Source organism: Vipera berus (assembly GCF_964194415.1).
Source record: "Vipera berus genome assembly, chromosome: 4".
Lineage (NCBI taxonomy): Eukaryota > Metazoa > Chordata > Lepidosauria > Squamata > Viperidae > Vipera > Vipera berus.
Window position 1 is genome coordinate 1,119,930 of NC_138206.1, and position 25,662 is coordinate 1,145,591.

The 25,662-nt window shown below is 50.8% G+C and overlaps 1 protein-coding gene across 3 annotated transcripts in view; it reads left to right on the top strand.

The window, feature by feature from the left end:
- INPPL1 (inositol polyphosphate phosphatase like 1) overlaps positions 1 to 25,662 on the top strand; it is a 61,117-nt gene that overhangs the window by 19,929 nt on the left and 15,526 nt on the right. For 2 of the 3 annotated variants that reach the window (XM_081327806.1, XM_081327808.1), the window contains exons 3-18: positions 5,742 to 5,892; positions 6,498 to 6,618; positions 8,304 to 8,444; positions 10,373 to 10,463; positions 12,074 to 12,163; positions 13,597 to 13,695; positions 14,590 to 14,740; positions 16,282 to 16,388; positions 17,610 to 17,712; positions 18,593 to 18,789; positions 21,929 to 22,046; positions 23,019 to 23,115; positions 23,584 to 23,722; positions 23,928 to 24,027; positions 24,552 to 24,640; positions 25,532 to 25,613. In XM_081327806.1, the coding sequence (XP_081183932.1) occupies positions 5,742 to 5,892; positions 6,498 to 6,618; positions 8,304 to 8,444; positions 10,373 to 10,463; positions 12,074 to 12,163; positions 13,597 to 13,695; positions 14,590 to 14,740; positions 16,282 to 16,388; positions 17,610 to 17,712; positions 18,593 to 18,789; positions 21,929 to 22,046; positions 23,019 to 23,115; positions 23,584 to 23,722; positions 23,928 to 24,027; positions 24,552 to 24,640; positions 25,532 to 25,613 (1,876 nt within the window). The remainder of the gene's footprint in view (positions 1 to 5,741; positions 5,893 to 6,497; positions 6,619 to 8,303; positions 8,445 to 10,372; positions 10,464 to 12,073; positions 12,164 to 13,596; positions 13,696 to 14,589; positions 14,741 to 16,281; positions 16,389 to 17,609; positions 17,713 to 18,592; positions 18,790 to 21,928; positions 22,047 to 23,018; positions 23,116 to 23,583; positions 23,723 to 23,927; positions 24,028 to 24,551; positions 24,641 to 25,531; positions 25,614 to 25,662) is intronic. The other variant, XM_081327807.1, reaches the window with a different exon arrangement.

Below are 25,662 nucleotides of genomic sequence, written 5' to 3' on the forward strand. Positions count from 1 at the left end.
TCCTATGCCCTGCCTGGCAAGCAGGCAGACGAGCCAGGCCACAGTGGGCCAACCAGTGCCCCTGCCAGGGAGCGACCACCACTTTACAAGGCCTTGGTAAGGCCACCCGTGGAATGCTACATCCAGTTTTGGTCACCACGATGTAAAAAAGATGTTGCGACTCTGGAAAGAGTGCAGAGAAGAGCAACGAAGATGATCAGGGGACTGGAGGCTAAAATGTGTAAGGAAACGGTTGCTGGAATTGGGAATGTCTAGTTTAATGAAGAGAAGGACGAGGGGTGACATGATAGCAGTCTCCCAGTATCTCAGGGGCTGCCACAAAAAAGGGGGGAATCAAGCTATTCACCAAAGCTCCCGAAGGCAGAACAAGAAGCAATGGACGGAAACTCATCAAGGAGAGAAGCAACCTGGAACTAAGGAGAAAGTTCCTGAAAGTGAGAACAATTAACCAGTGGAACTACCTGCCTCCGGAAGCCGTTAATGCTCCAACACTGGAAGTTTTTACAAAGAAATTGGACAGCCATTTGTCCGAAATGGTATAGGGTTTCCTGCCTGAGCAGGGGGTTGGACTAGATGACCTCCAAGGTCCCTTCCAACTTTGTTATTCTGTTCCGTTCCTTCTGTTCTGCTCTGTTCTACTCTGTGACTCCTGCTTGAGCAGTGGGGTGGACTAGAAGACCTCCAAGGTTAAACCAGAACCATAGTTAATCCTTCCCTGTTTTATGCTCCAGAGGTTGACTTTTTTAAGAAATCAAACACAAGCAAAGATAGTCCTTGACTTATAAAACACTTCACTTACTGACTGTTCGAAGTTACAATGGCACTGAAAAATGTGTCTTTCGACCATTTTGCACCCTTCTGACCGTTGCAGCGTTCCCCGTGGTGAAGTGGTCAAAATCCAGACACTTGGCCACTGATTCAAATCTACAACGGTCACAGCGTCCTAAGGGTCACGTGGGACCTTCTGACAAGCAAAATCAATGGGGGAAGCCAGATTCGCTTAACAACCATGTTACTAATTTAACAGCTGCAGTGATTCACTTAACAACTGGCAGGAAAGGTCGTAAAGTGGGACAAAACAAATGTCTCCCTTAGCAAGAGAAAATTTGGGCTCGATTGTGGTCGTAAGTCGGGGACTATGTATCGTCCTTGACCTACAACTGTAATGGAGGCCAGAATTTCTGTCGTGACGGTCGAGGCACCCACCCAACTAACTCGATTTTACGATCATTTTTGTGGTGGTCGTTAAGCACCACTGCAAGGCTGGCTGGGGAATTCTGGGAGATGAAGTCCCGGCAACCTCAAGGTGCCAAGGTTGAGAAACAGGGATTCCAGGTTTTCTGAATGCAAAGCTGGTTTGCCTCTGCTTTTAGGATGCTTTTCTGAACACCCTTTTTAGCCCAGAATCTCTCATCCAAGTATAAACCAAGTCAGACTCTGATCAAACCCTTTTGGGACCAGGCATTCATAACCTGGTTTAGGAAAGATTCTTTTCCAGTTGCTTAATTTATACTATTTAGAGCAGGGGTCTTCAAACGTGGCCCTTTTATGACTTGTGGACTTCAGCTCCCAGAATTCCTCAGCCAGGCACAGGAATTCTGGGAGTTGAAGTCCACAAGTCATAAAAGAGCCACGTTTGAAGACCCCTGATTTAGAGGCTGCCTGATTCCAGACAATTCTGGGCACTTTTCACTTAAAAGGAGGCAACTATAAAACATGAAACAGACAACGTACATCCGGAAGAAGAAAAAAACAACTACACAAGCCTAAAGCAGCCTCTGGGTTTCATAATCACTTGGGAATACAGCCAGGTTTTTGGAGAACATCCTCAGGCTACACAAATCTCTTGGAAGCGTGATTGCACAGCACAGGCTGATGTGACGGAGTTGACACACTTCTTAGTGCCTACACATGACATTCTTTAAAGGGTCCTAGAGCACGCACGCATGCACGCACACACGCACACACACTTTGCACCACAAAACCAGCTGTTCGTGTGGAGCTGAGGGATAAATAAATAAATAAATAAATAAATAAATAAATAAATAAATAAATAAATAAATGTGGGTCTCTTAGGAGCATTGTACTTGTAAGAACTCGGCAGCTATCCCTATAAGTTTGCTTATTTGTCTCTCCCCTTTCTTAGTTACACAGATAACTCAAGGTGAGAAACATATCCGACACACCTGCCTCCTATTTTCCCCACGACAACCCTGTGAGGTGGGTTGGGCTGAGAGTGACTGGCCCAAAGTCAGCCAACTGGGTTTTGTGCCCAAGGCAAGACTAGAACTCACCGCCTCCCGGTGATTGGCCCAAAGTCCCCAGGAAGCTTTCGTACCTGTGGTGGGACTAGAATTTGTGGCTTCCTGCTTTCTAGGCTTGTGCCTTAACGACTTAATCAGGGTAGTCCCCCAAACCTCAGAATTAACAAGAGTTGGAAGGGACCGTGGAGGTCTTCTAGTCCAACCCCCCCAGCTCAAGCAGGAGACCTTGTACCATTTCAGAAAGACACTTGCCCAAGCTCTTCTTAAAACGTCCTGTGACTGAGCACTCACAACCTCTGGAAGAAAGCGGTTCCAGGGGTTGATTTTTCTTGCCATTGGGAATAGAAGAATAGAATAGAAAGAGAAAGAATAGAATAATGAATGGAATGGAATGGAATGGAATGGAATGGAATGGAATGGAATAGAATAATAATGGAATAGAATGGAATAGAACAGGGGTCTTCAAACTCGGCCCTTTTATGACTCATGGACTTCAACTCCCAGAATTCCTCAGCCAGGCATGCTGGCTGAGGAATTCTGGGAGTTGAAGTCCATGAGTCATAAAAGGGCCGAGTTTGAAGGCTCCTGGAATAGAATAAGGAATGAATAGAATAGAGCGGAATGGAAGGGATCTTGGAGGTCATCTAGTCCAACCCCCTGCTCAGGCAAGACACCCTGCGCCGTTTGAGACAAATGGTTGTCCAAACTCTTCTTAAAAACCTCCCGTGACGGGAGCACCCACAACGTCTGGAGGCAACTTCCACTGGTTCATTGTTCTCAAGTTTAATTTAATTTAATTTAATTTAATAATTTGATTTCTATACCGCCCTTCTCCCGAAGGACTCAGGGCGGTGAACAGGGCAATACACAATAAAAATCAGATACAAAAATTAAAAAACCATTAAAAACCAATTAAACATCATGCCCATAAAATCAATACATATTGAGTTAAGAACTAATTTTAAAAACCCAACCCCATCCCGTCAGACCAGGCCAGCTTGTTCGAAAAAGAATGTTTTAAGATTGCGCCGGAAGGAGCGAAGGTCGGGGGCCGTCCGGAGCTCAACCGGTAAGCTGTTCCAAAGGTCTGGCGCGCCCACAGAGAACACTCTCCCCCTGGGGGTCACCAATTGGCATTCTTTGATCGGCGGCACCCTGAGGAGGCCCTCTCTGTGGGAGCGCACTGGACGGAGGGACGTTGACGCCGGTCGCAGGTGTTGCCGTAGGTAATCCGGACCCATGCCATGAAGGGCTTTGTACGTCATAACTAACACCTTGAACCTCACCCGGAGAGCAACCGGTAGCCAATGCAGCTCGCGGAGCAGAGGTGTAACATGGGAGTATCGGGAAACTCCCAAGACGACTCGCGCGGCTGCATTCTGCACCAGCTGGAGTCTCCGGGTGGACCTCAAGGGCAGCCCCATGTAGAGAGCATTACAGTAGTCTAGACGAGAGGTCACGAGCGCATGAGTGACTGTGCGCAAGGCATCCCGGTCTAGATAGGGCCGCAACTGGCGCACCAGGCGAACCTGGGCAAAGGCACAGCTCCAATATGCTCTTCCAAAGAGAGCTGTGAATCTAGAAGGACCCCCAGGTGGCGGGCCCTATCTACGGGGGGTAATAGCTCACCCCCCATGGCCAATGATGGGATAATCGGAATTTCCCGGGATGCCGGCACGAACAGCCACTCAGTCTTGTCAGGGTTGAGTCGAAGCCTGTTCCTCCCCATCCAGACCCGGACCGCCTCCAGGCAACGGGACATCACGTCGAGGGCATCGCTGGGGTGGTTTGGGGTAGAAATAAAAAGTTGGGTATCATCAGCATATTGGTGATACCCAACTCCAAAACCACGAATGATCTCACCCAGCGGCTTCATATAGATGTTGAACAGGAGAGGCGAGAGAACCGATCCCTGAGGAACTCCACAAATGAGAGGTCTCAGGGTCGATCTCTGCCCCCCTGCCAACACCGACTGCGAACGTCCCAGGAGGTAAGAGGAGAACCACTGGAGAACCGTGCCTCCCACTCCTAGCCCCCTGAGACGTCGCAGCAGGATACCATGGTCGATGGTATCAAAAGCCGCTGAGAGGTCTAAAAGGACTAGGACAGAGGAACAACCCCTGTCCCGAGCCCGCCAGAGATCATTCACCAGCGCGACCAATGCCGTCTCCGTGCTGTACCCGGGCCTGAAACCCGATTGGTACGGGTCTAGGTAGTCAGCTTCCTCCAAGAACAAAGGGAGCTGATGCGCCACCACGCTCTCAACAACCTTCGCCAAAAAGTGAAGGTTGGAGACCGGACAATAGTTGTTTAAAATTGCTGGGTCCAAGGCAGGCTTCTTGAGGAGGGGTCTCACCACCGCCTCCTTCAAGGCGGCGGGAAAACTACCCTGACTCAAAGAAGCAGTAATCACTGCCTGGAGCCAGCCTCGTGTCCCATCCCGGGCTGCATAAGTCAGCCAGGAGGGGCACGGGTCCAACAAACACGTGGTGGAGCTCAGCTTCCCCATGATCTTGTCCACTTCTTCAGGGGTCACAGGATCGAACTCTTCCCAGATTGAATCAACAAGACCGCCCGTATCCTCTTCGTCAGACTCTGCCCAGTCGGAGTCCAAACCGGTCCGGATCCGAGCGATTTTGTCCGACAGAAATCGACTAAACTCCTCAGCTCGACCCTGCAAGGGTTCCTCCCTCACCTCCTGATTAAGGAGAGAGCGAGTTACCCTAAACAGGGCGGCCGGGCGATTCTCTGCGGACGCAATGAGGGTGGCAAAGTGGTTAGACCTAGCCACCCTCAATGCTGCGAGATAAGTTCTCGTAAACGACCTTAGTCGTAACCGGTCGGATTCGGATCGGCTGGACCTCCAACAGCTCTCTAGGCCCCGTCTCCGACGCTTCATCTGGCGGAGCTCCATGGAGAACCATGGGGCCCGTTGGGATCTGCGTCGGGTCAAGGGCCGCATGGGTACAACTTGGTCGAGTGCCACTGTGGCTGCCCTTTCCCAGGCTTCCACCAGGGCATCGACCGAGCTGTGAGCAAAGGAGGCAGGTGGGGGCCCAAGCGCCGTTTGGAACCGCTCAGGGTCCATAAGGCGCCTAGGGCGGAACCATCTTGTTGGCTCAGCAACCCCACGACAGGTTCCAGGTTGCTTCTCTCCCGGATGAATTTCCGTCCTCCGTTGCTTCTCGTCCTGCCTTCAGGCGCTTTGGAGGAGAGCTCGTCTCCCTCTTCGTGTGTCTTCCACTGTAGATATATGAAGAGAGAGAGAGAGAGAGAGTGCTTAGTAGTTCCCCCTCCTCCAGCCCAGCGCCCCCTCAGGCCCTCATCCCAGCCCTCCGAGACCTGGGACCTCCTTTGGGGGGGGTCCCCGGAGTCCTCTCTTTTCAGCCTGCAGGCAGCTCCTCCGCCAGGCCGAGTCCGGGGGAGGGAGGGAGATTCCTCAGCCTGCTGGACACTGCCCTCCTTTCCTTCCCACAGACGTCCCAGGGTGTCCCCGTGCGGCGCTTCAAGACGCTGAGCGAGCTCATTGCCCTCTACCTGCAGCCCAACCAGGGCCTGGCCTGCACTCTGCTCTTCCCCGTGGAGCGGGAGAAGGAGAAGGAGATTGCGGAGGAGAGGGACTACTCAGGTACCCATCAGCCCCCACCCCCTTTCCTCTTCCTTTCCTCCCTTTCCCTTCCCTTCCCTTCCCCCTTCCCCTCTCTCTTCCTTCCCTTCCCTTCCCCTTCCCTTCTCTCTTCCTTCCCTTTCCCCCTTTCTCTTCCTTCCTCTTTTATTTCCTTCCCTTCCCTTCCCTTCCCTTCCCTTCCCTTCCCTTCCCTTCCCTTCCCTTTCCTTTCCTTTCCTTTCCTTTCCTTTCCTTCCCTTCCCTTCCCTTCCCTTCCCTTCCCTTTCCCTTTCTCCCACTTCCTGTTCCTCTTCCCCTTCTCTTCCTTCCTCCTCCCCTATGCCTATGTACTAAGCATATTTCACTTCTCTATATGATGTTATTCACATTACCATATATTATTCCTCCCCATGTAACGCCTATATTATGACGTATGAATACCAAATACTTGTAACTGGATAAATGTATGTTGCATTGAATCTTTCGGGGTTCAGACATTTTTTTAAATGCTTTATTGGCAGTTTGAACCTGCGCAAATAAACTCTTTCCTACATTGAAGAGCTTGGCCTGGTCTCTGTCAATTTTTCCTACTTCACTTTCCCTCTGCTGATCTTCCCTTCTTGTAGACGGGGAGGATGAGAAGCCCCCCCTGCCCCCCCGCTCGGGCTCCACCAGCATTCCTGGGGGCAGCGGCGCCTCCATCTTGATGACAAACACCCCTGCAGTGCAGGACAGAGCCCTCGAAAGGTAAGGCGAAGTTCCCCCCTCCCCCCCGTAAGGGCAGGGAGAAGAACAGGAGTCCCGCCCAGCTGGATGGGACCCCCCCCCCCGTTCTCACACACCCCCACACTCTAGGCCAAGGCCCATCGATCTCTAGGCCTCCTTGAATGGGTCCAAGCTCTTCTGGAAGGCCACCCAGCTGGCCATTGGCCCCACATCTTGTGGTGGTGAAATCCAAAGTTGAATTACGGACAGTCCTTGTCTTACGACACTTCGATTAGTGACTGTTCAAAGTTACAATGGCCCTGAAAAAAGTGATTTAGGACCATTTTTCACACTTACCACCGTTGCAGCCTCCCCAGGGTGGCGTGATCAAAATTCAGATGCTTGGCCACTGACTCATAGTTATGACGGTCGCAGCATCCCGAGGTCACGTGATCCCCTTCTGTGATCCCCTGAAAAGCAAAGTTGATGGGGGAAGCCGGACCCACTTAACCATGTGACTAACTCAGGGGTAGGCAACCTTGGCTCTTTTATGACTCGTGAACTTCAACTCCCAGAATTCCTGAGCCAGCATGGGGGAACTTTGGCCCCTTCATGACTCATGGACTTCAACTCCCAGAATTCCTCAACCAGCATGGGGGAATTTTAGCCCCTTCATGACTCGTGGACTTTAACTCACAGAATTCCTGAGTCAGCATGGGGGAAACTTTGGCCCCTTCATGACTTGTGGACTTCAACTCCCAGAATTCCTCAGCCAGCATGGCTCAGCTTGGAAACCTCTCCCTTTCCCCTCAGCATGGCTGGCTCAGGAATTCTGGGAGTTGAAGTCCATGAGTCATAAAAGAGCCAAGGTTGCCTATCCCTGGATTAACAACTACTGCAATGTTATACTTATAATAATAATAGCTCTTAATAGTAGTAAAGTTGGAAGGGACCTTGGAGGTCATCTAGTCCAACCCCCTGCTCAGGCAGGAAACCCTATACCATTTCAGACAAATGGCTTAACAACTGTGGCAAGAAAGGTCGCAAATTGGGGCAAAACTCACTTGGCTACTGTCTCGCTTAGCAACAGAAATGTTGGGCCGAACTGTGGCCATAAGCCGAGGACTTCCTGCATGTACTGGGTTTAAGAAAAGTTATCTTGCCTGATTCTTCTAGCATTCAATTCTGGGGGGGAGGCCATGATGGGGGGCGTTTAGGGTTACCCGTGACAGGCAGTCCTCGACTTAATGACCACAACTGTTCATAAGAATTCCCATCGCTAAGCAAGACAGTTGCTAAGTGAGTTGCAGCCGATTTTACGACCTCTCTCGCCATGGCTGTTAAGTAAATATCTGCAGTTGTTAAGTGAGTCACATGGCCATTAAGGGAATCCAGCTCCCCCCCATTGACTTTGCTTCTCAGAAGGTCGCAAAAGGGCGTCATGTGACTCCCCCCGGGACACTGCAATCAGAGTCCGTTGCCAAAGCACCCAAATTTTGATCCCGCAGAGACACTGCAATGGTTGTAAGTGCGAGGACCGATTGTAAGTCAGCAGTAACTTCAAATAGTTACCAAATGCTTGTGAGCCAAGGATTCCCTGCCTCCAAACAAGACAGGGTCTGCACCCATCACGGTTTTCCTACCAGGGTCTGCCCCCATCCTGGTGGGAAGCCCTCCTTCCTGCCCCTGGAACGGCACGGGGCCAGCTCAGCTTTTTTGTCTTCCAGCCCCACCAACGGACTCAGCACCATTTCCCACGAATACCTGAAAGGCAGCTACTCCCTGGACTTGGAGGCGGTGAAGGGAGGGGCCAGCCACCTGCCCCACCTGAACAAAACCCTCGTGACCTCCTGCAGGCGCCTGCACAGGTGAGGCAATCAGCACAGACCACGATTGTTGGCTGAGCAGGGACAAAAATAGCCAGAGGAAGGACTGACGCCTGGGGAATGGGCCTTTTCTCGATTTAACGGGAGTGCCGATTTACTGTCAGCCTATTGGGTATAGGCAGTCCTCGGGTTACGACCACGATTGAGCCCAAAGTTTACATCTCTAAGTGAAGTGTTTGTTGTTTGCCCCATTTTGCAACCTTTCTTGCCACAGTTGTTAAGTGAATCATTGCATTGGTTAAGTTAGTCATACGGTCGTTAAGTGAATCTGGCTTCACTTGTCAGAAGGCCGCAAAAAGGGGTCACGTCACCCGGGGACGCTGCGACCGTCATAAATATGAACCGGTTGCCAAAGGTCTGCTTTTTGATCGGTATGAAAAAAAGGTCATAGTTACTTTTTTCAGCACTGTTGTAACTTTGAATGGTCACTAAATGAAACACTATAAGTCGAGGACTACCTACACTTTGGAGTGGAGGGCACAGTGGCACAGGGAAACAACATTAAGATACCTAGCCATCAACACCCTAAATAACAACTAAAGCTACATTCCACCTGGGACTATATCAAGGGTAGGCAACCTTGGCTCTTTTATGACTGGTGGACTTCAACTCCCAGAATTCCTGAGCCAGCATGGGAGGAACTGTGGCCCCATCATGACTTGTGGACTTCAACTCCCAGAATTCCTGAGCCAGCATGGCTCAGCTTGGAAACCTCTCCCTTTTTCCTCAGCATGGCTGGCTCAGGAATTCTGGGAGTTGAAGTCCATGAGTCATAAAAGACCCAAGGTTGCCCACCCCTGGTTTGGGACTTCTGCTATAGACAACAGTCCCCAAGGCGGGCAAGAGGACGTGAACTCACTCATGACACACGGTGGATCCCTGAAACCGGAAACGATATTCTTTCCAAGTCCGAGAACGAGACTTCTCTGGCGATTCCCTTCGGCCATCTTGAGCTGTTTGCAGCTAGGCCAAAATCACTTTATTTGGCTAGACACCCTGTTTCTAAGGCTGCGCTGGAATTTGCTGACGTAGCACAGTGTGCTGAGTGGTCTATTTTAACCCCGTCTTGCATTTTTTTCGCTTTGGTATGGCTTCCAGTTAGAAATCGGGGTGTGTGTGTGTGTAAAACGTTTCAGAGCAATTATCTCAGTGGTTAGAGAGAAAATTACAGGACGTCTCGCTTTTCTGACCAACGTCAGCCTTTGCAGGAGAGACCTCCGGCGGCCAAACCTAGGTCTGGATAGACACAGAGGGAAGCGTTTCCGCTTTATGTAGAGCCGGGGGTCCACAAACTCGGCCACCTTAAGACTTGTGAACTTCAGCTTCGGCTTACATTTTTAACTTTTAAGACTTGTGAACTTCAGCGAGGAGGGGATACTACAGGACCCCTCTTCAAAGGAGGTCCATCCGGTGGGCCTTCTCCGTGGTGGCCCCCTCCCTGTTACTCGAAGGACCATCTCTTCCCTGTCATATCTACCTGTCCCACCAGATTTGGGAGGCAGGGGATGTTACAGGTCCCCTCCCTTAAGGAGGTCCATCTGGTGGGACCGAGAAGGAGGGCCTTCTCTGTGGTGGACCGTCATCCCTGCAGAGATAAGCTTGGCCCCCATCTTAACACTCTTTCAAGAGGCCCTGAAAACCTGGTTCTGCCAACGGGCGCGGAGACCTCAGAGGGATACAAAACCCACCGAGGGGTCGGTGTGATTGTTGTCACCCAGGGGGCGGGAGGGGGGGTGTTATTGGGGTTTGCATTTGGGGCTGTTACTTCGGTAAGTCCCCCAGAGTCACCGTGGGCAAGTTGGGCCCCCATATACACGTCCTAAATAAAGTCTTCTGCAAAGGCTTGGAATCCAGCCTCAGGGTCTGCGTGCATCAGGAGGCTGACCCCTCTGTGCTTTTTGTCCTTCCAGCGAGGTGGACAAAGTCTTAGCAGGCCTGGAGATCTTGTCCAAGGTGTTTGACCAGCAGAGTTCCCCGATGGTGTCTCGGATCCTTCAGCAGGTAAAGGTTGCTTGCCTACGAGGAAAGGGTCACCAAGCTGTCCCAAGGAAGGGAGACAGTTCCTTCTCTGGGTCAATGCATGGGACCTCTGGAACCATGGGGGATTGACAGCTCTTCTTTCTTCTGGTCTTTGGTCTTTGGGGGTCTCTTGACCCAAGCTTCCTCCCCTGCCCAGGGTAGAGTGGGGAAGCTATTGTGTTATGTGGAGATTGTCGGCCACTTTTAAGACGTATGGAGTTTAAGACCACACGTCTTGAAGTGGCCTTCAGAAACATTGATGTAGGCTACGAAGCAACGGAACAGCTAGCCTTCTGGAGACGCTCCATCTCTGGAGGTTTCACCTGAAGTCCAGGCAGATGTTTCCATGGGGTGATCTGAGGATCCCTGGCCTTACCAAGTGGGTAGAGTAGAAGACCGCCAAGGGATCTTCCATCCCTAGATTCTGTAATCCCATGAGATACCTTCATAAGCGACGCTGCCCAAATACTGTAGAGTTTTAGCTTTCTCTGGGAAAGAACTTGAGGTGAGTCTGCCTGGTGGAAGGAAAGGTGTGAACACAGTTACCTGGCGAATCCTTCAATTCATCAGAAGCAGGTTTTTCATTAGCCATGTCAGGATTATTTGAGGTCTACTGCCACCAGGATTGTGTTCTTAATACGTTTTTGTGTTTTATTCATTGTTGGTTGGTGGGAAGTGCTTTTTTTTCAGGAGGCCACTGGACTTTCTGGTTTTTCTCTGAAGACGTTTCGCTTCTCATCCGAGAAGCTTCCTTCAGCTCTGACTGGTTGGTAAAGCAAAGAAAAGCAAGAAGGTCCAGTGGCCGCCTGAAAAAAGCACCTTTGGGGCAACCATGACCTGGAGGACTGAGAATCTCCTAGTTGGTGGAAAGGCTACAGGAGCTATCAGCAAATGAGATGGGGACTGATTTTTTTTTTATTCCTGTGGTCTCCCTACCTCCAAATGAAGGTGGGAATGACCAGTAGGGGTTGGGGTCAAGCATCTTGACTCCCTCCACGCCTCTCAAGCAGACAATCCTGGGCAGAGTCTCTCCCTGGTTGGACTAGAAGACCTCCAAGGTCTGTTCCAACTCTGTTATTCTGTTGTTCCTCATGGCCAGGGGCAGGCAGCCTTGGCTCTTTTATGACTCGTGGACTTCAAGTCCCAGAATTCTTGAGTCAGCAAGGCTCAACTTGGAAACCTCTCCCTTTCCCCTTAGCATGGCTGGCTCAGGAATTCTGGGAGTTGAAGTCCACAAGTCATAAAGCGGCCTAGGCCTAGGCCAGGGGTAGGCAACCTTGGTTCTTTTATGACTTGTGGACTTCAACTCCCAGAATTCCTGAGCCGGCACGGCTCAGCTTGGAAACCTCTCCCTTTCCCCTCAGCATGGCTGGCTCAGGAATTCTGGGAGTTGAAGTCCACGAGTCATAAAAGAGCCAAGGTGGCCTACCCCTGCTCATGGCTGATGTTGCTGAGGAGGAGCTGAGGGACTTTAGAAGGTGACCTAGAACATTTGGGCCTAGTTCAGTTCTGGCACCCTTAGACTGTCCGAGGCCGCCAAGCTACCATCTTGAACCTTTGGTTTCTCAAAACTCCCTCTTGTCTACTTCCAGACGGCCGGGCAGACAGGAGAGCAGGAGTTGGACAGCTTGGTCCTGAAGCTGTCCATCTTGAAGGACTTCCTCTCCAGTATTGAGAAGAAGGTGAGTCTTCTCCTGGCCTCATCTGTCTGTGGCTGAGGAGCTCCGTGGCTCTCTTCAGGCAGCTTTTGTGACCCCCCAAACTGGGCCCTCACCCCAAGGAGCCCAGCGGGACCTGCTCACCAAGAGCTTCAGAACTTTCTCGAGTTCACCCAATCCATTGAGCTTACATTCCCTAGGAAAGTCCGTCCTCAACTCACAACTATTCTTTCAGCGACCATTTGAAATTACAATGGCAGTGAACACAGCGACCTATGGCCATTTTTCACACTTGTGACCATTGCAACTTCTCCACGGTCACGTGATCAAAATTCCTGCAACTGGCTCATATTTATGATGGTCGGAGTGTCCCCGGGGTCATGTGATCCCCTTTTGCGACCTTCTGACTAGCAAAGCCAGTGGGGAAGCCAGATTCGCTTAACAACCGTGTTACTTAACAGCTGCAGCGGTGCACTTAACAACTATGACAAGGAAGGTCGTAAAATGGGGCAAAACTCACAACCAATGTCTCGCTTAACCAGAGAAATGTTGCCACCTTCCCAGCTGGCTCCTTACAAGCAAAGCCAATGGGAGAAGTTGGATTCACTTTATGACCGGAAGATTCACTTAACTGCAATGATTCACTTAACAACCATGGCAAAAAAGGTTGTAAAATTGAGTGCATCTCACTTAACAACCACCTTGCTTAACAACAGACGTTCCGGTCATAAGGCGAGGACTACCTGTATGTAAGGGAGAGTTTTGTGTTGTTTTAGCCTGAGCAGTTAGACCAGCTGTGCCTCCCTGGGGTGCTGTCTACAAATTAGACTCTCAACCCCATTATCCATAGCCAGCTTCCAGTGGGTACCCAATTGGGAAAGACAGAATAGATTTCCAAGGACCAGGGCTGATAAATGGATGCCCGAAGCAGCAGAAGGACACTTGGAAAGACGGTAGGAACTCCAATCTCTGAAGTTCCTTGGAAAAGGAGATACGACAACCTTTACTGTCGTTCTTTACTGTTAGCACACTGGCCCACAATAAAAATGAAATTCTGTTGCCTGCTTTCAAAAGAAAGTAAGTATCTACCCATACACATACGTACCATACATGCTACACACACACACACATGCACACACATACATATAGATACATACACACGCATAGATATAGATATATAGATATACACACACATATATAGATACAAACACAAGCACACACGTGTGTGCACACAGACACACACATTAATCACTGTCCATTTTGAATACATACATCGTGGAAAGAGGACGCTTGAGAGTTCCCAAGGTTGATGCCGTGTGGAACAGAATTAGGGGGGTGGGGGTGGGGAAAGGGGGGTCGAACAGCTTGAGGTGCTGCCGAGGAAAGGGAGCCGGGGAAGGGGTCGAGGGGGGCTGATGTGGAGCCCCTGTGTCGAACTGCCGTTGTGTCTCTTGTAGGCCCTCAAAGCTCTCCAGAACATGAGCTCCACTTCCCAGCCTGGACAGACTCAGTCATCCTTTCGCAAAGCGAAGAGCATCCCGGTTCAAACGTTCGAGGTAGGTGAGGACGTTTGCAAGGCTGGATGTGAGTCTGTGTTTTTTTTTTTTTAAACCTGGAGCCTGTAAAATATTGGGCAATACTGAAACATGTCTTCTTGAGGAACCCAGAGGCTGGAGTGGAGTGGAATGGAGTGGATTGGATTGGAATGGATTAGATTGGAATGGACTGGAGTGGAATGGAGTGGAGTGGAATATTTTATTTGACCAAGAGGGATAAGGCACCCAAGGAATTTGTCTCCGGTGCAGAAGCTCTCAGTGTACATGCAAAGCAACAGAGAAATGATAATCATCTGGATGGAAATTCAAGTTCTCTTTACGGAGCCTTAGATAGATGGTAAAATCTTCTCTGTAGCTGTTCAACCCATCCTGCTGGTCTGGAATTCTGGGTGTTGTAGTCCCAGAAATCTCCCCCATAGGAAGGCAAATGAAACGGATCCTCTTTGTCAGGCTGCCTTCCCAGGTGGACCAGACACGAAACACAACCGGATGAGTTAATTCTATTTTATTGTAAGGTTACATTCACCAAATCATGCCAGTCTGAAAGGACAAATCTGCCACCGTCTCCTTTACATCCTGAGAAGTTAATGAGGTCCTCCTCCTGAGTCTCTTTCTCCACCCGTTGTGCAGCTGAGGGCTAAGCGGTCTCTTATCTGACTGTTATCCCTTTTCTTCCCTCCCGCAAGGTCTTTCTCACACACCCTCACCTGTGTCTGTAGCTAAAGATTTTTGCTCCTCAAAAAAACCCTGTAACTCTGCTTTGTGTCGGGGGGGGGCTGCCCACTTCCTTTCTCTCTCCCCGTTCCTCTCCCCGCCCTCGCTTTGTGGTCCTCTGCTCCAGGTGTAACCTTGTGTGTTGCAGCGTGTCTCACAACTGACCATCCCTGCTTTCAGGTGAAGCTGGACTTGACCTTGGGCGATCTCACCAAAATCGGGAAGTCGCAAAAGTACACCTTAAGTGTGGATGTGGAAGGGGGGAAGCTGGTGGTCCTAAAGAAGCAGAAGGACTCCCAGGAGGACTGGAACACCTTCACCCACGATAAGAGTAAGCCCCCCACCCACTTCGGTCTGCAAAGGGGGGGCACTTCTTCGGCAGACAGCCCGGCTCGCTCCCCACCTTCTTTAAAGGCCGGGCTGTCCTTTGCGAGCTTCTGAGTGGAAACAGATGCCGGATGGGTGGGGAGGGGGTGGGGAGCGGGGAGCGGGTGGGGGAGGGGGTGGGGGGTGGGGGTTGGGGGTGGGGGTCCAGCCCAGCTTCTCCCCAGCAGACTAGACTGGGAGCTACTGTAGGAAGTCCTCAACATTCAGCCATTCATTTAGTGACCATTCAAAGTTACAATGGCGCTGAAAAGAAGCAACATGGCCATTTTCCCACTTAATGACTGTTGCAGCATCCGCAAGATCATGTGATCAGGATACAGGTCCTTGGTAATTGGCGTTCATTCATTCATTCATTCATTCATTCATTCATTCATTCATTCATATCTCTCTCTTTCTCTGTCTCTCTCATCTATCTAGCTATCCATCCATATTTATCTATCTATCTATCATCCATCCATCTATCTATATCCATCTATCTATATCCATCTATCTAATCATCTGTCCATCCATCCATATCTATCATCCATCCATCTCTATCTATCTATCTATCTATCTATCTATCTATCTATCTATCTATCTATCTATCTATCTATCTATCTATCTCATCTCTATTATCTATCATTTATCTTATCCATCCATCCTGATTCATTTAACGAGCGTGTCAAGAAAGGTCGTAAAATGGGGCAAAACTCACTTCGCAGCTGCCTCGCCCAGCGACAGGGATTCTGGGCTGAGTTCGAGGTCCAGAAGCCTCCAGGACTTCTGCCGAGGGAGCTGCTCATCCCAGAGGAAGGAGGCGAAGGAGCGGCTGCGGAGGACCAACGGCCTTTGTTTCCCTTCGGAGTGAAACCAGCCAGCAGATTCTCCCCATTTTTCTCCTGCTCTCTGAGCCTGCAAAGGTCGGGGGGGGAGGGGGGGCCTTTGTCCTTCGTGGGGGAGCCCGGCTGCCCCCGCTTCTCCTTTTGCTTCTGGCTGGATTCTTCCACCCTAACTCTCACGTGACTTCACGTAGTCCTCGACTTACGACCACAGCCGAGCCCAAAGTTTCTGAGATATTTGGTGTGAGTTTTGCCCCACTTTACGACCTTTCTTGCCACAGCTGATAAATGAATCACCGTAGCTGTTACGTTAGCCACGCGGTCGTTAAGGGAATCCGGCCTGCCCGTTGACTTCGCTGGTCAGAAGGTCGCCAAAGGGGATCACGTGAGCACCACCAGCCCCCGGGACATTGCGACCATCGTAAATACGAGCCGGTTGCCAAGCTTCCGAATTTTGATCACGTGACCAGGGGGGACGGTTGTTAAATGTGAAAAACGGTCACCGGTCCCTCTTTCCAGCGCCATCGTAACTTTGAACGGTCACTAAGCGAATTGTTGTGAACCGAGGACTGCCTGTAGCGTGAGCTCCTGGGGGTGGGTCAAAGGGAAAGGCAGAGTTGTGTGTTTCTTGATCACCCACCCACCCACCCTCCCCTCTTCCTCCCAGTCCGTCAGCTGATAAAGTCCCAGCGGGTGCAGAATAAACTGGGAATCGTCTTTGAGAAAGAGAAGGACAAGACTCAGCGGAAGGACTTCATCTTCGTCAGCGCCAGGGTGAGTCTGGATGACCTCGATGTAAGCTGCCAGCTGCCAAGGGGAGCAGGTGTGCCGCTGGCTGAAAGGACAGCTGGTTGTTGTTGATGATGATGATGATAATAATAATAATAGCCAGTCAAATTGAATATTCAGTTGACTGAGGTTCATGTTTAATGAATAAAAGATAATAATAATAATAATAATAATAATAATAATAATAATAATAATAATAATAATAATAGACTTAGAAGGGACCTTGGAGGTCATCTAGTCCAACCCCCTGCTCGGGCAGGAAATACCATTCCAGACAAATTTTAAGAACGGGTGTTTTAGCTGGGAGAAATCTGAAAGGCTGAGCAATGTTTGGGGGGCCCAGTGGTGTTTCCCCGCCACCCAAAAAAAAAATTTCACATATTTTCCAATGTAGGCCTTCCAGGGTCTCCCCCCCCCCCTGTGCTTAACCACCCCTGTGGTCACTTAATGACACAGTTCCTTAACAACAGCCGTGGGGGAGAACAGGGATCGTGGTTGCAAAGCAAGGTGGTCACATGGGCGCCTCATTTAACGACCGTCCTGACTTGGGCAGGCTTCATTCAGGCAGTCCTCGACTTACAACCATTTCTTTAGTGACCCGTTACAACCGGCACTGAAAAAATGCCATTTTTCACACTTAACGACCGCTGCAGCCTCCCCAGGGATCACGTGATCAAAATTCAGCCGCTTGCCAACTGGCTCGTATTTATGACGGCTTTAGCGTCCCGGGACGGGGGTCATGTGATCCCCTTTTGCGACCTTCCGACAGGCAAAGTCGCGATGGGGAAGCCCGATTCCCTGAACAACCGTGTTACTAATTTAACAATGGCCGTGATTTACTTAGCGACGGCAGCAAAAGCCGTTGTAAAATGTGGCAAAGCTGGCTTAACAGCCGTGTGGCCGACTTAGCCACTGCAGTGGTTCGCTTAAGGACGGTGGCAAGTCAGGTCGTAAAGCGGGGCAAAACTCACCTCTTGCTTAGCAGCAGAAACTTTAGCCTTGACTGTGGTGAGAAACGGGGGACCCCAATCGTATTTTTTATTTTTCATTTTGGGCACCCTGCCCTCCTCTTCTTTCTAAGGCACAAAGGGTGGGGGTGGGGGGCTTTGGGGGGCCTGTGTCCAGGTGTGAAGCGAAGTGGGGAACTCTGAGTGGACTTTGCCTACCCCCCCCACTAACTGGGGCTTCCTTGTCTCCCCCCCCCAGAAGCGAGAGGCCTTCTGCCAGCTGTTGCAGCTGATGAAGAACAGGCACTCCAACCAGGACGAGCCTGACATGATCTCCGTCTTCATTGGCACCTGGAACATGGGTGAGCCTCGGGGGGGGGGGGGGCAGAGGGGGCCATTTGGGGGACATGGGGGGGACCCAGCTGGGCGGGAGATCTCCCAGCAGTTGAGAACGGAAAGTCAGAGCCCGGAGCCGCTTCGGTGTCGCCCCCAGGAAAAGCGTTTGGGGCCTGGCGGGAGACAGTGCACTCTCTAAGGGGGGGGGGGCTTTTCAAACAGGGTTCCAGGAGGGGCTGGAGGGGCTTGGTGGGATTAGAGGGGAAAAAGGCTTAGCCATGGGAATCGTAGAATGCAAGGCTGGTGGGCACCTTGGAGGTCTTCTAGTCTAACCCCCTGCTTAAGGAAGGAGACCGTGTACTGTTCTGGATAAGTGGCTGTCCGGTCTCTTCTTGAAAACGCCGTGCATAAAGGTGCACAAAATCTTCCTTCCTTCCTGTCTTTCTCTGTCTCTCTTTCTTCTTTTTCCTTCCTTCCTTCCTTCCTTTGCTTTTCTTTCTTCCTTCTTTCTTTTCCTCTTCCTCTTCCTCTTTCTTTTCCTTCCTTCCTTCTTCCCTCCCTCCCTTCCTTCTTTCCTTCTTTCCAACTTTCCTCCCTCCCTCCCCCCTCTCCTTCCTCTCTCCCTCCCTTCCATCCTTCCATCCTTCTTTCCTTTCTCCCTGCCTCCCTCCCTCCCTCCTTTCTTTCTTTTCCCCTTCCTTTTCCCCTCCCTCCCTCCTTCCTTCCTTCCTTCTTTCCCTTTTATTAAATTTATATGCTGCCCATCTCACTCCCCAAAGCAACTCTGGCAAGGCTCACAATGCAGATTTTAGCAGCCCGAAGAGGTGCAGAAACCCGCTTCTTCGCCCTGGGTCTCAGCCCCCTCTGGGCCCTCCTCACTGGCCTCTCCTCTCCCCCCCCCCACAGGCAGCGTCCCCCCGTCCAAGAACATCGCCTCCTGGTTTGCCTCGAAGGGGCTGGGCAGGACCCTGGACGAGATGACCGTCTCCATCCCCCACGACATTTACGTCTTCGGCACCCAGGAGAACTCCATGGGGGACAAGGAGTGGGTGGACTTCCTCCGCAGCGTCCTCAAGGACTTCACAGAGATTGAGTACCGGCTGGTGGGTGCGCAGGAGGGGGTCCCGGCTCCCTCTTCCCCCCCCTCCTCCCCCCAGGGTCTCTCCGTGGGTTGGCTGGACCTTCTCACCATCTCTGCCCTTCCCAGCCTGGCAAAGCTGATGCACGTCGGTCATGATAGTTTGTCTTCATTGCTGTTGCCTTTTTGTGTCTTTCCCAGACAACCTTGATTTGAGGGGGGGGAGAATCAAAGTTCACGCTGTAGTGGAGAACGTGGGTCCCCCAGAGATGGACTTTGGGGTCCTCCTTTTCCTGCAGACCTTTCACCACCCAGCTAGACAGCATTATCAGTGCAGGCTGGAGTGAAGCTCAGTGGATGTTTGTACATGATAGCTGCCTTCAGTGGGGCATTTACTACTACTACTTCTACTACTACTACTACTGATGATGATGATGATGATGGTGGAAGGGACCTTGGAGGTCATCTAGTCCAACCCCCTGCTTGACTTATAACCAGCCGCTTAGTGGCCATTCAAAGTTAGGACAGCACTGTCTACTCTGACGATTCTCAGTCATCCAGGTCATAATTATCCCAAAGGTGCTTTTTCAGGAGGCAACTGGACTTTCTTGTGTCTCTTTGAAGATGTTTCGCTTCTCATCCCAGAAGCTTCTTCAGTTCTGACTAGATGGTGGGGAGTGGGAGGCTCCACACCCACTTGCACCACTCAGGTGACCCTGAGGACACAAGTAAACCTCCAAGTGGGCCTCAACGACCCTCTAAAAAGAATGCAAATGACCGGCTGTCTGCAAGGAGTATAAATCCTTCCCTTTCCCCACCATTCAGTCAGAACCTGAAGAAGCTTCTGGGATGAGAAGGGAAATGTCTTCAAAGCATAATAAGAAAGTTCCATGAGGACACAGATAAACCTCCAGGTGGCCTCAACGACCCTCTAAAAAGAATGCAAATGACCGGCTGTCTGCAAGGAGTATAAATCCTTCCCTTTCCCCACCATTCAGTCAGAACCCGAAGAAGCTTCTGGGATGAGAAGGGAAATGTCTTCAAAGCATAATAAGAAAGTTCCATGAGGACACAGATAAACCTCCAAGTGGGCCTCAACGACCCTCTAAAAAGAATGCAAATGACCGGCTGTCTGCAAGGAGTATAAATCCTTCCCTTTCCCCACCATTCAGTCAGAACCTGAAGAAGCTTCTGGGATGGGAAGGGAAATGTCTTCAAAGCATAATAAGAAAGTTCCATGAGGACACAGATAAACCTCCAGGTGGCCTCAACGACCCTCTAAAAAGAATGCAAATGACCGGCTGTCTGCAAGGAGTATAAATCCTTCCCTTTCCCCACCATTCAGTCAGAACCTGAAGAAGCTTCTGGGATGAGAAGGGAAATGTCTTCAAAGCATAATAAGAAAGTTCCATGAGGACACAGATAAACCTCCAGGTGGCCTCAACGACCCTCTAAAAAGAATGCAAATGACCGGCTGTCTGCAAGGAGTATAAATCCTTCCCTTTCCCCACCATTCAGTCAGAACCCGAAGAAGCTTCTGGGATGAGAAGGGAAATGTCTTCAAAGCATAATAAGAAAGTTCCATGAGGACACAGATAAACCTCTAGGTGGCCTCAACGACCCTCTAAAAAGAATGCAAATGACCGGCTGTCTGCAAGGAGTATAAATCCTTCCCTTTCCCCACCATTCAGTCAGAACCTGAAGAAGCTTCTGGGATGAGAAGGGAAATGTCTTCAAAGCATAATAAGAAAGTTTCATGAGGACACAGACAAACCTCCAGGTGGCCTCAATGACCCTCTAAAAAGAATGCAAATGACCAGCTGTCTGCAAGGAGTATAAATCCTTCCCTTTCCCCACCATTCAGTCAGAACCTGAAGAAGCTTCTGGGATGAGAAGGGAAATGTCTTCAAACCATAACAAGAAAGTTCCATGAGGACACAGATAAACCTCCAGGTGGCCTCAACGACCCTCTAAAAAGAATGCAAACGACCGGCTGTCTGCAAGGAGTATAAATCCTTCCCTTTCCCCACCATTCAGTCAGAACCTGAAGAAGCTTCTGGGATGAGAAGGGAAATGTCTTCAAAGAGAAAACAAAGAAAGTCCAGCTGCCTCGTGAAAAAAGCACTTTGGGGATTACAACAGCACTGAAAAAAAAGCGACTTATAACACGTCCTCGCCCTTAATGACCGTCGCAGCACCTCTTTGGTCATGGGATCAAAATTTATCTGCTTAGCAGCTGGCATCCCCTTTATTGGATCCTGCTAGCTGGGGAATTCTGGGAGATGAAGTCCACAGGTCTTGCCCAGGTTGGACTGCCTTGCTTTAAGCTAACTTGTCCAGCACCTGCAAAGGTAAAAGCAGATGATTAAGACGACATACTTCAGTTCTGGGGTCTCGGCTGCTTGGAGGATTTGGTTCTGTTTTTTCTTTTGCGGGTGGTCCTCAAGTTACGACTGCAATAGGACCTGTCCGTTACAGTCATAAGTCATAAAATGGGTGAGCTACAGGATCAGCTTGGGTTTTACAACATTCATTAAGCAAGCACAGCAGTCAGAAGTGTGAGGACCATTAAGCAGGTTAAAGCCGTCATTAAGCAAGCCCATTGCTCAGAAGTGCTGATCTTCCACAAAACGGTCGTAAAACAAGGTCTCGTGGCTAGGAAACTCTCCAAAGGACTGTAAAACGCAGCTGTGTTGCCAAGTGCACCCATACGTCCCCTTTTGTCATAATTTTGTTTAGTGGTCACTGAGTGACCGGCCGTAAATTGAGGACTGCTTGTACTTCTCCAAAGCCAGCTAAGAGTTGCTTGCCTACAGAGCTTCCTCCTACGAAACAGGATGCAAATCCGCAAAGCCACGAAAACGGCTTACGCAAAGAAGGCTTGTCTGATCCTGGTGCTGGTTTTGCCGGGTCAGAGGACTCGGGGAAGGGGGAGGTGAAGCCACTTCTTGGAACAGCCCATGGGCCATCCTTTCTGGGTGGGCGGGTGGGGGTCTCAATGGGGGTCTGGCTAAAGTGGCAGACGGAGACACATCAGAGACGTGGCAACACCAGCAAAGCCTCGGGGGGAGGGGAGCCGTGGCTCCACACACACAGCCCACGGGGGTCTCTTCTGCGCCCCAGTTAACCCCCACCCCCCTTCTCGGTGTTCCCCCCACCCCCAGATCGCCATGCAGTCCCTCTGGAACATCAAAATAGCCGTCCTGGTGAAGCCAGAGCACGAGAACCGGATCAGCCACGTGGGCACCTCCAGCGTGAAAACCGGCATCGCCAACACACTGGGTAAGGAGCAGCCCGTCGGGGGGGGAAGGGGCCGCGCTGGGCTCCCTTGTTGGGACGGCGGGCACATAGCGCCCGGACCACGGCAGACGGTGTCCTGCAACAGGCAGAGTGGCTTCAGGAGAGCCAGTTTGGCCTGGTGGTTCGGGCACCTGGCTAGGAGCTGGAAGACAGTGAATGTCCTGCTTTAGCCACGAAAGCCAGCCGGGTGACTTTGGGCCAGTCCCTCTGTCTCTCAAATCAGCCCACCTCACAGGGTTGTTGTTATGGGGAAAATGAGGAAGGTGTGATGGATATGTTTGCTGCCTTGAATTATTTGTAAAAATAATAAAGCCAGGATAACAAATTATCAATCAATGTAACTGTCTGTCTGTCTGTATCTAACTAGCTATCTCTATCTTTCTATTATCTATCTGTCGTCTATCAATCTATAATCTGTCTATTTAATTATATCTATCTATCTATCTATCTATCTATCTATCTATCTATCTATCTATCTATCTATCTATCTATCTAATCTATCATTATCTTCTATCTATCTGTCCATCATTATCTCCATATCTATCTATCTATCTATCTATCTATCTATCTATCTATCTATCTATCTATCTATATCTGTCCATCATCTATCTTCTGTCTCTGTCATCTATCTTATCTATCTATCATCTATCTTCTATCTGTCTATATCATCTATCTATCATCTTATCTATGAATCATCTACTATGTCTATCATCTATCATCTATCTTCTATATCTCATCTATCATCTATCTTATCTATTTATCTATATCTGTCTTCTATCTCTGTCTATCGTCTCCCTCCCTCCCTCCCTCTCTCTCTCCCCCCCCGGGGGGGCGCAGAAGCCTTCGCAGTCCATCTACATGCCAGGCCAATCAGATCCAATGTTAAATTTGTGGGGCGGTGCAGCTTGGCTCTTTCTCACGAGTAACACGCATCCCCTCGGATTTGCCCCACAGGCAACAAAGGAGCTGTCGGGGTCTCGTTCATGTTCAACGGCACCTCCTTCGGCTTTGTCAACTGCCACCTCACCTCCGGCAATGAGAAGACCGCCAGGTGAGCCCCCTCCCCTCCCCCACCCCCAATCCCAGCACCAGGGGGGGTTTTGAATTTGCAGGTCACCCTAAAAGTGGACCCGGAGCCTCCCCATCTCAGTGGTGAGCATGCTGGCACTTGTCGGCTCCTTGCACCAAAACACAACGCGGTACATTCACACCGCATGGCACGAGTGCAGGCCACGACCGCTGCTGTGTCCCGGGGTCACCAGATCCCCTTTTGCAGCCTGGTGACAAGCAGAGTCTGGGGGGGGGGAAAGCCAGACTCACTTAAGGACCGTGTGACTCGCTTAACAACTGCAGTGGTTCACTTAAAACCCGTGGCGAGGAAGGTCGTCCAACGAGGCAAAATTCACTTAAGCAACGTTTTGCTTAGCAAGAGAAATGTGGTGGTTGTAAATGGAGGACTTCCTGTAGGGGCAGGAGCGCGCTGAGGCCGGCCTGCAGAGCTTCTGCTTTTGCCTTCCAGGAGGAACCAGAATTACCTGGACATCCTCCGCCTGCTGGCCCTGGGGGACAAACAGCTTAGCTCCTTTGACATCTCCCTCCGCTTCACCCACCTCTTCTGGTTCGGGGACCTCAACTACCGGCTGGACATGGACATCCAGGTGAGGGGGGTGGGGGTGGGGTGAGCTGCGCCGGGGATGGAATTCAGGAGGGGGTCGTGCACCGGAGCACGCACAGAGGGCCGCTCCAGTATGACAGCATCGAGGTGGGAATGCTGCAAGCCGGATTCCTGAAACCGGGAGACCTTGAGCTTGACCCACGGATTAAAAGCCGGGTGTCCTTTCTCCCACCCACCCACCCCATTAGGAGATCCTCAACTACATCAACCGCAAGGAGTTTGAGCCTCTCCTGAAAGTGGACCAGCTCAACCTGGAGAAGGAGAAGCACAAGATCTTCCTGCGATTCAGTGAGCAGCAGGTCCCTCCTCACGGGTTCCCCCCCCGCCATCCACAGAGGAGGATCTCTGGAGCCCAGGGTGGGGTTGAGCTGCGGGGGGTCCTGGATGCCCCCTGAGCTGGGCGGTTTCCTTGCGGACGTTTCATGGCCCGACTAGGGAACCTCATCAGAGCTAGAAGGGGGGGGAGGAGGAGGAAGGAAGGAAGGAAGGAAGGAAGGAAGGAAGGAAGGAAGGAAGGAAGGAAGGAAGGAAGGAAGGAAGGACTGTGGGGTCCTTGGTGCTCTCTGATCTTGGCTGTCTTCTTGCAGACGTTTCATGACCCAACTAGGGAACATCATCAGTGCCAAAAGGGAGGAGGAGGAGGATTGTGGGGTCCTTGGTGCTCTCTGAGTCCTGCTCCCCCACCCCTTTACCCATCCCACAAGAGACTGTTCGCCCTGCTCAAAGCCCCCCCTAATAAAACGGGGGCCAGGTGGGCTTGGGGGACACACAACCTCTGATCTCCGGATTGCCCGTTCTTCTTCTTCTGCCAGGTGAGGAGGAGATCGTCTTCCCCCCCACCTACCGCTATGAGAGGGGGTCCCGCGATACCTACGTGTGGCACAAACAGAAGCCCACAGGGGTAAGTGGCTGGTGGTTCCTGGGGGAGCCGGTTTTGTGGGTCTCGGGGAGGGGCAGGAGCTGTGGGGGGACGCTCTCTAGGCAGGTGACCCAGATTGAATGGCCATCAAAGAGTCCAGCTTGATTGCAGAGTTCAGAGCCACCGTGGCAGTTTTCTGTGGTCTTGAGTTCTTTCAACCTCCACGTAGCACACAACAATTGTGGAAATTGAAGTCAGTGCATCTTAAAGATGAATTCTGGGAGTTGAAGTCCACGCATCTTAAAGTGGAATTCTGGGAGTTGAAGTCCACGCATCTTAAAGTGGAATTCTGGGAGTTGAAGTCCACCTGTCTTAAAGATGAATTCTGGGAGTTGAAGTCCACCCGTGTTAAAGTGGAATTCTGAGAGTTGAAGTCCACCTATCTTTAAACTGGAATTCTGTGAGTTGAAGTCCACGCGTCTTAAAGTAGGATTCTGGGAGTTGAAGTCCACCCGTCTTAAAGATGAATTCTGGGAGTTGAAGTTCACCCATCTTAAAGTGGAATTCTGGGAGTTGTTTCACGCATCTTAAAGTTGCCAGGTTGATAAACACTGCTCTAACCCATCAGGGTGACCCAGGAACAAATGGAGAAACCTCCATCTCCTGGTTTGCTCACCTGAGGTGTCTTGTTGTCTTGGCCAAAGGCAGGACATCCATCTACCTTGGGTTGCGTGTCACCAATGGACTCCAAACATCTCTGAGTGACTCCAAGAGGCTCTGTAGATCTGACATGACCTCCCTGAGGTTTACTTGGTTGTTTTCCTCCATGTTTACAGCCTGGATTATTATTTTTTTTAAAAGCATCTGGTCCAGCCAACATAGTTGAGTGCTCTTGATCCAACATCCAAAACTTCTCTTATTTTCCCTGTCCAGGTGAGGACCAATGTGCCCTCCTGGTGTGACCGCATCCTCTGGAAGTCCTACCCAGAGACGCACATCAACAGCACCTCCTATGGTGAGTTCCACGCCACAGTGGCCCTTTGGGCTTCCCTGGATGTGGTCGT